Source organism: Peromyscus maniculatus, chromosome 21, assembly GCF_049852395.1.
Source record: "Peromyscus maniculatus bairdii isolate BWxNUB_F1_BW_parent chromosome 21, HU_Pman_BW_mat_3.1, whole genome shotgun sequence".
NCBI classification, from domain to species: domain Eukaryota; kingdom Metazoa; phylum Chordata; class Mammalia; order Rodentia; family Cricetidae; genus Peromyscus; species Peromyscus maniculatus.
The window spans coordinates 44233888-44247084 of NC_134872.1; the positions used below are offsets into that span (position 1 = coordinate 44233888).

Genomic DNA, 13197 nt, shown 5'->3' on the forward strand with positions numbered 1-13197 from the left:
AACTTAACCCACCCAAACAAGCCCCGATCTTTCTCCTCTCACACTCACACCTGCTCAGGTCTCCTGAAGTGGTAAACAGCAGTTCCATCTCTCAAGGATGGGGCAAAGAGATCAAGTCACACTCATCCTTTTATCCTACTACCCATAAGCAATTCATCAGTGAATATTACCAGCCAGACCTTCAGATTGTTAGTTTGGGCCACACAGAAATTGTTCAATGTGTCTAATGACCACATTTGCTGACTTAAGAGTTCAGTAGAAAGCCCTGTGCCTGGATTCCAGTCTCATCTGTCATGTGATGGCAGAGAGGTTTGCTGCTCTGTGCAAGCTCTCCCAGGCACCGTTCTTGGTGTCTGGAGTGTGCTATGAATAAAGAGATGCCCAAGCCTGAGGAAAACAGACACTGCCTGTGAACACAAGTAATCATAAGGTATGCTAGGAGGTAATGAGTGAGGTCAGGATGCTGCTAAGCTTTCGGATCTGCCCTCACTTCCTTTCTTCTGCTGTGATAAACCACGGTGACAAAGCAGTGTAGGGAGAAAGGATTCATGTGGCTCACAGTTCCAGGTTACAGTGTACCACTGCAAGGGAGTCGCAGGCGCCTGAAGCAGGCAGTCCCATCACCTCACCAGCCACCCCATCACCTCGCCAGCCACCCCATCACCTCGCCAGCCACCCCATCACCTCGCCAGCCACGAGCAGAGAGGAAGAATGCACGTGTGCCTAGTGCCCACCTGGCTTTCTTTACTCTTGTACAATTCAGGACTCAGACCCAGGGAATGGTGCCACCCATAATGGGTAATCTCACATAAATTAATGTGGAATAAAGACAATTCCTAAGAAACATGCCCACAGGCCAGCCTGATGCAGACACACTCCCAAGTGATTCTGGATTGTGTCAAGTTGACAAATCTCAGCATCAAAAGGGTGAAGGTATCCTCCGTCTGAATCAGAGACTTGATCATGTCCCAGGACTTCTTGCACTTCTTTCCAGCCCTTCTTCGTAAGAGGGTTTTCCCATCCCAGTAGCTCCTCCGTTTGGATGACAGCCTGTCTTACACAGGTCTGACTTCTGCCCCAAGCTCTGCTTCATGATGAAGCCCTCTAAATTTTGCTCACTTGAAATGTCCCACTCATTCAGCAGTTATGATCCTTTTTATATTATGTTGTGGTATGATGTATTCTGCTGTTATGTTATGTTATATTACATAATATTATATTATACTGTAATGATTTCATTATAAGGATTTGCATTTGAGAGCCAAAAAATCCTCAGAAATCAACTAGGCTAATTTATCTTGGATTTGATGATTCCTATTAGGGGTATATGTGACTTTTCAAAATATTCTAGCATTTGTGTGAGAAACAGTGACTTGCCTGTGTACTTAAATTATGGCTCTTGGCTGTACCAGGCAATTGTAATAGACATAGCAACCAGAGACGTGCTTTATCCAAGCTAAAAGCTAAGGAGGACAACACCTGACCCAGCTTCAGCAGCCGTGGAAACCATCAAGGTGCTACTTAGATGGAAAGGACGTATTCAGAGCCTGTGTTCACAAAGGAAGAGCAGAGGGAGACACGGCCGAAGAGTGCAGCTTTGGGATTTGATCCCAGGGCACGTGCCCCGGAAGGGCATGTGCCCCAGAAGGGCATGTGTCCAGGAAGGGCATGTGCCCCGGAAGGGCATGTGCCCCGGAAGGGCAAGCCCCCTGCAACTCCTCTCCCTTGTTTATGGCAAAGGAAAGTGTCACCAGTGGAAGTTATATACAAAAAGGAGTCACTGTTCTGGAAGGATGAGCTGCCTCTTACTCAGTCACCCAGCAGTCTGTATCTGCTGCTGAGCTGTCTCTGTCCCTGTGAGGGCAGAGGGAAAAGACACAGGGCCAAGGGTGCGCCAGAAAGTCTGCTCTACTTTTCCCTGGAATGAGAAGTTCTCAACCTGTGGGGTGCTCAAACAGTTCACCCCTGAGCAGTATACGGTGGTATTTTAGAGGGACTCTATCTCCAGGAGCTTCTGTCTAGCCTCTGAAACATCACCATGCAAAGGGTGATGTCAAGAGTGAGTCAAGTGGGCGTGTCAGGAGACAGGGCTCACTTTGGGCTGTGAACAAGCTGTCCCTCTTGTGATCCTTCCCTTATACCCACTTCTCAGTGATGAAGGGAGGAGAGAGAGTGAGGAATGCCAGGGGCCTTGCTACCTCTTGGCTTCCCAGAGCTTTCCCTGATTCTTACTACGCAATTGGTACGCATCTCAGAGAGGGTTTGTTGAGTCTGTAAGAGAAAGGCTACCTTGAGATCACGATGGTCATTCACCTCATTTCAGGGATATGAGACACATATTAGGTTTTTCAAGGAGGTCTGGATGTTCGACAGCCTCCTAGGGCCCCGTCTTCAACTTCAGAGTTAGGTAAAGAGTTAAGAAACCATTCCCTTTTCCTCTAGACTCATGCAAATGTGCCGTAATCTACACAGCCTGTAACATTATATGAGATGACTGTTATCAAATCTGTTAATCATTTTAAGGAGCTGAACTTCAGTCATTCTAAAACACTGCTCATGCAATTAATCTTAGGTCATTGCACCTAAGCTGCTATCAAGGAATTGCATGCCACCAAGAGATAAAGTGAGGCCGAGAAAGGCTCAACTGACTGAAGTCACGGCCCTAGCCACTGCAAAGAGCACACGAGGACACCTCCCAGGCAGGTTTTACTTCCTTAACAGAGCTGAGAAACACTCAGACGCCAGAGAGCAAAAGTCAGAGCCTCCTGGGTTTCCTTCTGCAAATCTTTCTAGACAGAACACTAGCGACCTGCTGTCAGCAGGCATCTCCTGTGACTTGCAGTTTTCTGTGCTAGGCTAAACAAAACCGTGAGAGAACCATGTGATGATGGTGACTGCAGCTCCCAGGAATACGGTGGGCTCCGAGGGAGGCCTCTGCCTGGAATTCACACCAGGTCTATCTACACCCTGCTTACCCTCCCCACACAGAAGAGTGCTGGAGCCTCACCTGCTTTAGGTGAGACAAATCTATCCAGGTTGGCCACAGGGCAGATGTCAACTGCTCAGCAGACTAGAAACAGCAAACAGAGACAGAATAACAGTAGTATACAAATGGGAGCTTGGGAACCTGGTGTGAATGAGCCGTAGGAAATAAGAGCTGAATAAAAGGAAATAGATACAATGAAATTATTAACATTCACCACAGAGGAAAGGACATGAACACACAGCAAGTGGGATATGGGTGCACAGGTAATAGGGTCTCCAAACTTGAGGCTTTGGAAAAAAATCACTGTATTCGCCGGGCGGTGGTGGCGCACGCCTTTAATCCCAGCACTCGGGAGGCAGAGCCAGGCGGATCTCTGTGAGTTCGAGGCCAGCCTGGGCTACCAAGTGAGTTCCAGGAAAGGCGCAAAGCTACACAGAGAAACCCTGTCTCAAAAACACCAAAAAAAAAAAAAAAAAAAAAAAAATCACTGTATTCAATCATAGCCTTGATACAGATGTGCCTCAAGATGACTTAGTCGTCAGCATAAAACTTCAAAATAAGACTTTGAAAAACATATTTAAGATAGCACAGCTACACAGGATCCAATATGGAAGAAGTCCCACAAACCAGGTAAGAGAACAGCTATAAAAGCTTTCACTGTCTGGAGGACTGCCTTATACCTTTCATTTAGAAATGCCACTCCGAGGACCTGCGTGCGAGTCCCTGGGAGCTTCCGCATCCGGAGGCTGGGCATCTACACCTCCAACGGCGTGAACGAAACTGCTTGTTAGACCCCCACCCGCTCCCCTGCCACTGTGCAGCCCTCCTGGGGCAGCAGGTGAGCAAGCATCAGGCATCTGACCACTGTCACTTGTGGGGCTGATCTTAGTTCCTGAATGGCTGCTCCTGTTCTCTTTGTCTTTATGGATTTTTGCCTTAAAAAAAAAAAAAAAAAAAAAGGCCTGTGGTCATTTTACTGAGGTTTCAAGAGGGAATGGATTAAACAAAGGTGTTAATTCTTTAACAGGAAGTATATAATTGATTTAGTCTCCTCCAGAGACAATTTCCCACTTAAACTACCTGATAAAAGCATGTGTTTCCTTCTAGCTCATTTTCCTGACCTTCAAGAAGCAAGTCAATCCAGTGATGAGAAGAAAACCCACAGGCCAAAGCGAGGTTGGACATTGGAGTGAGTAGGAAAGATTTTTTTCTAGAAGAATTTGGCAGATTTATTATCAGTGTTTTTATAAATGTTTAAAAAATATTTTTTATGATACTTCTTCCTCTGCAGGTTCCTGCTCAGCTGTCCCACATGCGTTCCTTACCACTTACTTACTTGAGAAAGGGCGTGTTAAGTTACACACACGCATCCCTGAAGAGGTCTGCCCTTTATTACTCCTTGGTCTTATTCATACAGTGCTCAGACACTGCCTCCTGCACCACCTTGCAGGATCCAGTTTGTAACCAGATCCTTCAGGTGGCACTGCTGAGACCTGGCTGAACACACACATGCACACATGCACACATGCGTTTTATGGCATTTTGGTGACCTGTATCTTCCTTTGTAAGACTGAAGTTCTGCAAGTGGAGTATAATTACTTCTAAAGTAAAATCTTACACAGAGGTCTTTTGAACTCAATACAAATTAGCAATTCTTCATATGACTAATGACTATATGTCCTTACAATAACTATAACATGAAAAATGAAAGACCAGAGCTCTAAGGGTTCCTGTGTAGGTGGCAACCAACAGGTAATCTTGGTTTGCCTCTTAGCAGCTTTATGCCCGGGGCTAACCTGGAACCTAACACAGTGGTCACCCTCCACCTCTCATCAGAATAACCCCTGCTATACAACACTCTGCTAAGTACAGCACACATTTCCTTATCAAAACCAAGCTGAACAACACAATCCTGTTATAGAAGAAGTTATCAAATTTCACAAACCAGGGAATTTGCAAAAAATGACATAATCAAATAGTTGAATTAATAAATAGTTCTTGTTTCCACAAAATTCAAAATACGCATACGTGTGTTTAACAGAATACTTAATAAAAAGCCAACTCCCATTTTTCTAGTTCACACTCAAGCCAACACTCCTCACAGGATGTTAGAACACGTCTCGGCAAGATACAGAGTGTGACAATGTACAATCTCGGTGCTGCAGGAAGCTGTCCCATTTAGAAGATGGAACACACTAATAAAATGCCCAACCAAAGTTCTGCCGACTGAAGGGGGTGAGTGGGCTGAAAGCCTGAGCGGACACTGTGGTAACATAGGCCCGGGATCATGAAAGCTCTTCAGAAACCCTGGGCAATTTCAGAGATGGCAGAGGACGATGGAGTCTTACTGGAGGGTTGAGAATGTGATGAGGTAGAGCTGGCAGGGAAGGACAGGGAAGGGCAGCCACAGTGTGACAGGACACTTCCCTTCCTCCTTCGCTGCTTTCACAAGCACCTTCTCAAGACTGCCCACAGCCCCAGGAGTCTGCCTTTTCAGATCCTCACATGCAGCTGTCAGCCTGTCAGCTTGGTGGCCTCCTCCAAACACCGGTGTCCCTGCATCTCCTCATGAGTGAGCGGAGAGCACTGACAACTCACTCAGGCAGTGGTTCTCAACCCGAGAGTCACAGCCCCTTTGGCCAACCCTTACCTCCAAAACAATTACAGTTGTGAAGTAGCAAAGGAATAATTTTATGTGGGGGTCCCCACAACACGAGGAACTGTATTAAAAGTCACAGCACTAGGAAGGTTGAGAACCCTGCTCTAAATACCCAACATTCCAACCATTTTCATATCTTCTGCATGATTTGAAGGTTCTAGAGGGATAAACCAGACTCACAGACTTCGCACATTCTGGTATGTAAGAGCTACCAAGAACCTCATGCATATAGAAGTTTAAAACATATTTATTAAATGTAGGAGCAGATGGTATATGATGAATCTTACACAATATTGGCAAAATAGTGGGAGCCTTGGTTGATGGCCTCATTTGGAAGTAGGAGATCAGATCTGTATCCACACCTAATTTAATGCAGGATTCTATGTAGGACACTGACATGCCAAAATGGCATTTGGATGGATACTGTAGGGAAAACTAGCTTGGAAAGAACTAGAAATAAAAACATTTTGCTAACAGTATTTTACTGACCAAAAAAATGTGGATTTGGGGGTTTGCTGATTAGTCACAAATATGAATATTCATCCAATAAATACCAACAATTCTCACATATGCTCTTATTTTCAATCTACTTTAATTCATTTCTGAAAAAAAGTGACTTTTAAAAAACCCAGCAATTATAAACTCTCTTTATTTTTAAAGACACCCTAGAAAGCAAGGTCAGCCTTATTTAAAACTTGAAATAGCTTCATGTTAGAACCTTCCAATCTGATACTTGAAGTTGGAGAACTGAAAACACTGTATTTTTATCACAATGTAAGACACTTTAAAAGTATTACTGCTGCAGACATCTACAGATGGTCCCTGATTTACGAGGGCTCAAACTTGTGACTTTTTAGACCGTATTGTGGAGGGGAAGTGGAAAGAATATATAGTTAAAGTTTCGGTGTTATTCTGTCACAAGGCTAGGCAGCAACAGTAAGTTGTAGCCAGCAGCTGTGTGTTATGCGGCAACAGTTTATGCTCTGCAGTGCCCTGCGCTTCTAAGCCACGCTGCTTAGCAGGGTGGCGAGTTCAGTGCACTTTCACGATATGGTATTTTAAGTTTATGAGACGTTCACGGCAACACAATCCCACTGTCTATGAGGCTGTTCACACAAGCAGAGTTCTATAGCGCAGTGTGGTAATCTATCAACACCTGAAGATGCAGCACACTGAGCAGCTGGAAATGCACAGGCAGCCGGCAGGAGGTTTGCCAGCAAACACTTTGGAGAGATCAATACAGGCTCTCAATCACAGCTGCATGTTAGAAATGCCTAGAGATGTTTGAGTTTTAGAGACAAGGCTTCACTATGTAGCCCAGATTGGTCTTAAACTCAGCACCCTCCTGCCCAGAGTCCCAAGTGCTGGGATTACACATGAGCCGTCATGCTCAGATCATGCACAGTTTAGTAGTTAGGAGCCTCCTAGCCAACACGTCCAACCAACGTTGATGTATTCTGAAAGCTCTCTCCAGGTGAATTCATTATCTGGGGGTGGGAACCAATGAATCAGTGTTTAGCCATGGAAAAATACTTGTCTTATTTGTTTTCTTGACAGAGTATCAAAGCAAGGACATAACTGTGAGGAAAGCCGATGATGGCGTTACTTTTGTTTTAAAGAAACTCACTCACCTGCCTTCTGGCAATGCACAATCTTTTCATACACAGCATCTGCATTTTCAATCAGTGCCTTGAGAGACTGCATCATCTGTAAAGGAACAGCCACACATGAGATGACACACAGGCAGACAGGTGTGTCCACATCTGTGAGACAGTAGACCTGCACTCCAGGTGCAGTTATGCTAGCAAACACTGGACTTGCCTTGGACAGGAATGAATGAAAAGTTATAAATAAATGTGTGATCAACCCATCTAAGGACTCTTCTGGGTTTTATTGTGTTTTGTTTGATTATCTGTTTTTGAGGTTTGGTCTCATACCGTAGTCCAGGGTGTCCTGGAACTCAATAGATGGCCCAAATGGCCTTAAAATTGGACAAATGTCCCACCTCAACCTTGTATGAGCTAGGATTCTAAGAACGAGCCACTGTGCTTGGCTTTGGCCCAAGTTCTAAATGCCCCTGCTTTTGCTTTTTTGGGGGGTGATCATTTAAAAAAAATGTCCAAATTCATTTTACAAACATTTCTAAAACCTAGAAACTTGAAACTTTCACCCACTTTAGCCAAAATGTCTTCATATGATAATTAGTTTAAAGAATTCAACAGAACTAAGGATGTAACTCAGTGGTAGAGCACTCACTGAGCATACTCCAGGGCCTAGGGTTCAATCTCTAGCAACACATACACACTCTCACACACACATTCCCACACACTCCACACACTTAACCCCCCCCCCACACACACACACACAGGAAGAAGAGAGAGGGGAAACCACTAATAGTGTGTGATACCATTCATCACAAACAGTATTCAAAACACCCCACCTCTTAAAATGTTTCTCTCAATGGTTTTATTGGGCACCTAGCTGAGGGATCAGACCCCCTGGTAGGCAATCAGGTAAAGAAAGGGACAAAAAGAGTGAACTTCCAAGAAGACTGGCTTCTTCCTCACCTCCTAACCTGGGACAAAGTCTGGCAACATAAAGGCCTTGTGGATGTGGGCTCTGGCCAGCAGAGCCCTGCTAACACACTGGCTAACAGCTGAAGGCCGGATCAGGGCATGACACACAACAGACTTGGGCTAAGCAGCCAGCCTGCTTCTCCACAAACTGAAACCACTACATTAGGAGAGGAAGACCCTTCAGAGATTTTAAAAGGCAACCCTAGGAAAGAGACCAAATTTTCGGGTTCCTGAGGGTCCCCTCTGCTTTGGGGGGTCCTTTTTTCCGTTTTCCTGTGTGCTAACTGTAGTGTGTGTTTCCTCACCTCTGACTTTCTTCTACTTCTGACTTTGTCTGCTGTGTTCAACATTTCTTCCCTGCTACCTTTGACTCAAGAGTTTTCCTGCCTTTTAATTTTTTTTTTTTTGGTTTTTTGAGACAGGGTTTCTCTGTGTAGCTTTGCGCCTTTCCTGGAACTCACTTGGTAGCCCAGGCTGGCCTCGAACTCACAGAGATCCGCCTGGCTCTGCCTCCCGAGTGCTGGGATTAAAGGCGTGCGCCACCACCGCCCGGCTAAAAAGAGGTGTTTGGTTTTTTTTTTTTTTTTTTTTTGGTTTTTTTCGAGACAGGGTTTCTCTGTGTAGCTTTGCGCCTTTCCTGGAGCTCACTTGGTAGCCCAGGCTGGCCTCGAACTCACAAAGATCCGCCTGCCTCTGCCTCCCAAGTGCTGGGATTAAAGGCGTGCGCCACCACGCCCGGCATCTGCCTTTTAATTTTTTAACTGAAGAGAAAATGAACCTGATTGAGATTCCTAGACATGAACCCGTCTGTTCCTTTAAATTCTACCTTGTTTTGCTTTGTATTGCTTATCACTAACTCCCATCTTATTTATTTTGTAGTAATCAAATATACGGATTGAATTATTTGTATATATCAGAGAAAACCACACTTTCGTGACATTTATTTAAAATATAATCCACCATGCCTCTTAAGCGCACTAGATTCTTACAGTAGTTGGATGCACTGATCAGTTTCCTGTGCTTTAAGACATAGGAGACAGGAAGTTTAACATAGCTTTATGTTCACTGAGGACACAGAACCCCCAGCCTCTTAGAGGAGCCTGCACTTTGGAATCCAATATTTTAACATTCACTCTTCAAGCTCTGAGTAATTCATGTAAAATAGAATATTCTGTTTTACAGCTTACCATATTGAACAGGCTGTGATAAAAGGAACAGTTAAGAACTCCACTGTGCTGACATCACGTCACTTGTGCCATTACAAATCTGCATACTGAAAAGGTCCAAACCATTATCAGTGACCTCTCTGCAGCTTTGATGTTGAGCCAAATGAGAGTTATGGAGCAACAAGCACTTTTCCATGCAAGGTCAGCTGCCACAGCTCATTATCAAAGAACTGGCTGATAGTGGCCCATCAATAAAGCAGGGAACAGGAAAATACCAGCAATAAAATGAACCCAGTTGTGAGGCAGAGGGGCAGGCTGGATGGAGAACAAAACCACAGCATCAACACTGGCTCACTGACACAGAAACTCACGGGACAGAGAAGGCGTGTATCTATGAGTTCCAGCCCTGGGGCATCCTCTCATGAGGACACTATTAAATCTTTCAGAATAACACTCTTCTTGTAAAAGGCATTTACTAAAGACATCACACCTCCTAATGCAAGGATTAAAAAACTGGCTCAAGGAAGACACTCGCTAATGGTGGATGTCACGGCTGAGTCTCCATTAACTCAGGAGGCCTGGCAGAGCATTTCCTGCAAGCTCAAAATTAGCTGATGAGTATGCCTTCTCTTCATATGCTTGCTTACTGGTGATGCTGCCAGCACACGATTAACTTTGGTGCTACTTGGAAAGTCTGCTGTGCAGCTCAGAGAACCAATATAGCACACTGTTACTATGAGAAGCACCTTCCACGCAGAAGCACCAGAGCTTAAATCATTCTACCTTTCCAGCTGCACAGCACATGCAAGCCTTGAACAATGCTTGGGAGAAATCTCAAGGGTGTGGACTGGGAAGCTCTTCTGCTTCCTTATGCTAACTCTGTAAGTGTGTGTGTGTGTGTGTGTGTGTGTGTGTGTGTGTGTGTGTGTGTGTGTGTGTGTGTGTATCTTTGTGTGTGCAGGCAGAGTGGTTTTTGCCCTCTTGGTTGATGGCTCATCTCTTGCTCCCCCTTCCCCTCTCCTCCCATGACCCAGCTCAGTCTGGCCAAGTTCACTAGAGTTCTCCCAAATGCCTCTGTCCCTGCTTATGTTCCCCCTCTTACCTATAATAAGCTTTCTCCTCCACCACAGCTAGGAACAGTCATAAGTCATAGCCTTCCATTTTTTATTTATTATTTTTTCATTCACTCTGTGTGCCAGAATCTGAGCTAAATGCTTATGCAGAATGAAGAAATGCTGTTGACTCTGAGAGTAAGGTAGGGAAAGAAGACAGATACACAAACAACTACCATGCATTGCTATTCTAGCCAGGGAGCTACTGGTGTGATAAAGCACTAGTTAGGCACAGGCCTTTGGTAGGGTATGTACGCACATCTACACTGATGCCTACGTAGAGATCTGTGTGTGGCTCAGGTTTTACTACAGAGTCCTTGCTGGGCACGATAGTGAGCACGTCCCCCATTTCTTCTAAGCAGTGCGCACAAAGGAATGTGGCTAATACTCAGGTGGAGAAGAGACAGTTTGGTCTGTCAGTAAAGAGCACCAGGTACTCACAGAACATGCTAAAGGGGGATTCCAGAGGGAAGCACCCTGAGAGAAAGCAGCAACGTCAGCAATCAGCAAAGCTGGCAGGAAGAAAAGCCTGCAGTCTTCAGGCAACACACTCACTCTTGTCACCGCTGTTGGTAAAGGTCCGCAACATTTCCATTTGAAGAAGGAACCAGTGGTTTATAGGATTGTATCTTTTCTAGTTTAGGGATATTTACAATTAAATTAATATTTGGTAAAGACTAGCTCCTGGTCCTTGTCCAGAGAGTAGAAGTCACTAACCTCGAACCCTGCAGTAGGACAGGGCTAGGTGTGGCGTTCCTAAGGGACAGCTGCTGTCTTCCCTCCATCCCACTGGCCATTATGACTGAATGGAAAATATGTGGCTCTGAGGAGTCTGCAGGCGCAGCAGGAGAATGGTTCAGTAAGAAGCAATTCCTGTCTGGGTCTGCTATTTTATAGCCAGTAATTATAGTATGAATGCTGGACAGATGAATCAAGATGTAAGTAATTCTCACCTCCTCCATACAAAGTATAAGTGCTGTATCTCACAGGCCTGCTCACACGATCCATGTGAGGAGGCTGGGTTCTTAGCTTCACAGATCTGAACAGTGAAGAGCCATCTGAGAGGTGAGCCACTTTTTTAGGGGCACCTGATACTATGGGCCATGGGACTGAAACTGACAAGCGGGTCTGGCCATCCCATTCGCCTCCAAAGCCTCCGACTGTCCTCAGCACCACGATCTCCTGGGTGTCGACTACTCAAGTGAAGAGGGAAAGGTGGTGCCATTAGGACACACCAAAGCAAAGGGACTGTCACTCCCGAGCACAACGCAGTCACTCGCTTAAAGTTGTTGGTTTCCTCTGAAATTTTACAGTTTATTTTTCCACGCTGGAGATCACAGGACCTGTCGTGCCCGCAAGACCTTTCAAATGATGTTTCAATGTAACACAGAGAAAATGTGTGTTTGAAATATTATAGTAATAAGCAAATTACTTGACAATGCATAAGAGTGTATTATTATAAAGGAAATAATGTATACCAATGTGGAAGGAAGCACTGGAATAAACACCTCAGATCTGAGTGTTGACTAAAGCAGATGTGTGGGGAATGGGTAAGTTCCCTCATGTCATCCCATCTTCTCTGTGTATATAACATTGATAATGCCAACAGAATACAAGGCCAGGTAGAGTGGCTGTTTTTTTTTTTTTTTTGGTTTTTTTTGTTTGTTTGTTTGTTTGTTTTTTGGTTTTTCAAGGCAGGGTTTCTCTGTGTAGCTTTGTGCCTTTCCTGGATCTTGCTCTGTAGACCAGGCTGGCCTCGAACTCACAGAGATCCGCCTGACTCTGCCTCCCGAGTGCTGGGATTAAAGGCGTGCGCCACCACCGCTGGCAAGTGGCTGATTTTAAAACACTGTTTATAAAACTCAAGTGAAATAGTTTCCTCACTCTCTATTCAGCACAGATACCCACTGCCAGATGGAAAAACCAGCCACAGGCATGGCCATTATTATTCGTCCAAAATACCTTTATACAGTCCGCTGGTAGTAGATTTTTATTACTTGTTTACTAGTAGCTCCTAAATTTCTAACGCTAATGCACTAGGAAACTATGGATTTAACATAGCTCAGAAATCCGTCTAATAAATCTGTTCAACTTTAATATAAGGTTTTAATACAAACTAAAGCAGACAGAAAGAAAATTTTAACTAAAAGTAAAAAAAAAAAGTTAAAATTTGTATTTTATTAAACTAGAAAAATCAGAAATGCCTTTCATAAGAGAGTTGTTTTGAAAGTAACTGCCCAGGCTAACCTAAGGTCTGTAAATAAAACCATGAGAAGAACTTACTACTTCTCACTGTTGGTATCCATTACTGCTTTATTTTCTGTTTGAAACTTGCTTCTCAACAATTAAGAGAAGTTTGGTTTTGGAATAAGAATATTAACATTTTAGTATGAGGATTTTATATCTAGTTTTTAGATGATTTTGGTCACCCAAGGAACAGAGATTTTTTCTTAACAAAAGTAGTTTGTCATTAATTTTCTTTGGGTAACAAAAGTTTCAATAACATCTTCTGAGTTATCGAGTTTTTCCTTTTATCTTCCCTGAAGATCCCTTACCTCCTATACCTTCCTCTGCTCATCCCTGAGCTGAACAGGTGGAGACGCCTGTGGTACTTCAAGGTAGGCTGTACAGTCTCAGGTATCCTAGAGTAAAATAGCTTTGTTCTTTTATGTGGAGTCGTGATTATTAGTTAAGAATT

At 44.3% G+C, this 13197-nt stretch overlaps 1 protein-coding gene across 6 annotated transcripts in view; it reads right to left on the minus strand.

Annotated features, from left to right (window-relative positions):
• Plcl2 (phospholipase C like 2) overlaps positions 1 to 13197 on the minus strand; it is a 182589-nt gene that overhangs the window by 40470 nt on the left and 128922 nt on the right. For 5 of the 6 annotated variants that reach the window (XM_076557575.1, XM_076557574.1, XM_076557577.1 and 2 more), the window contains one exon: positions 7277 to 7352. The exons of the other annotated variant lie outside the window; for it this stretch is intronic. In XM_076557575.1, coding sequence (XP_076413690.1) covers positions 7277 to 7352 — 76 coding nt within the window. The remainder of the gene's footprint in view (positions 1 to 7276; positions 7353 to 13197) is intronic. 6 annotated transcript variants of the gene reach the window in all.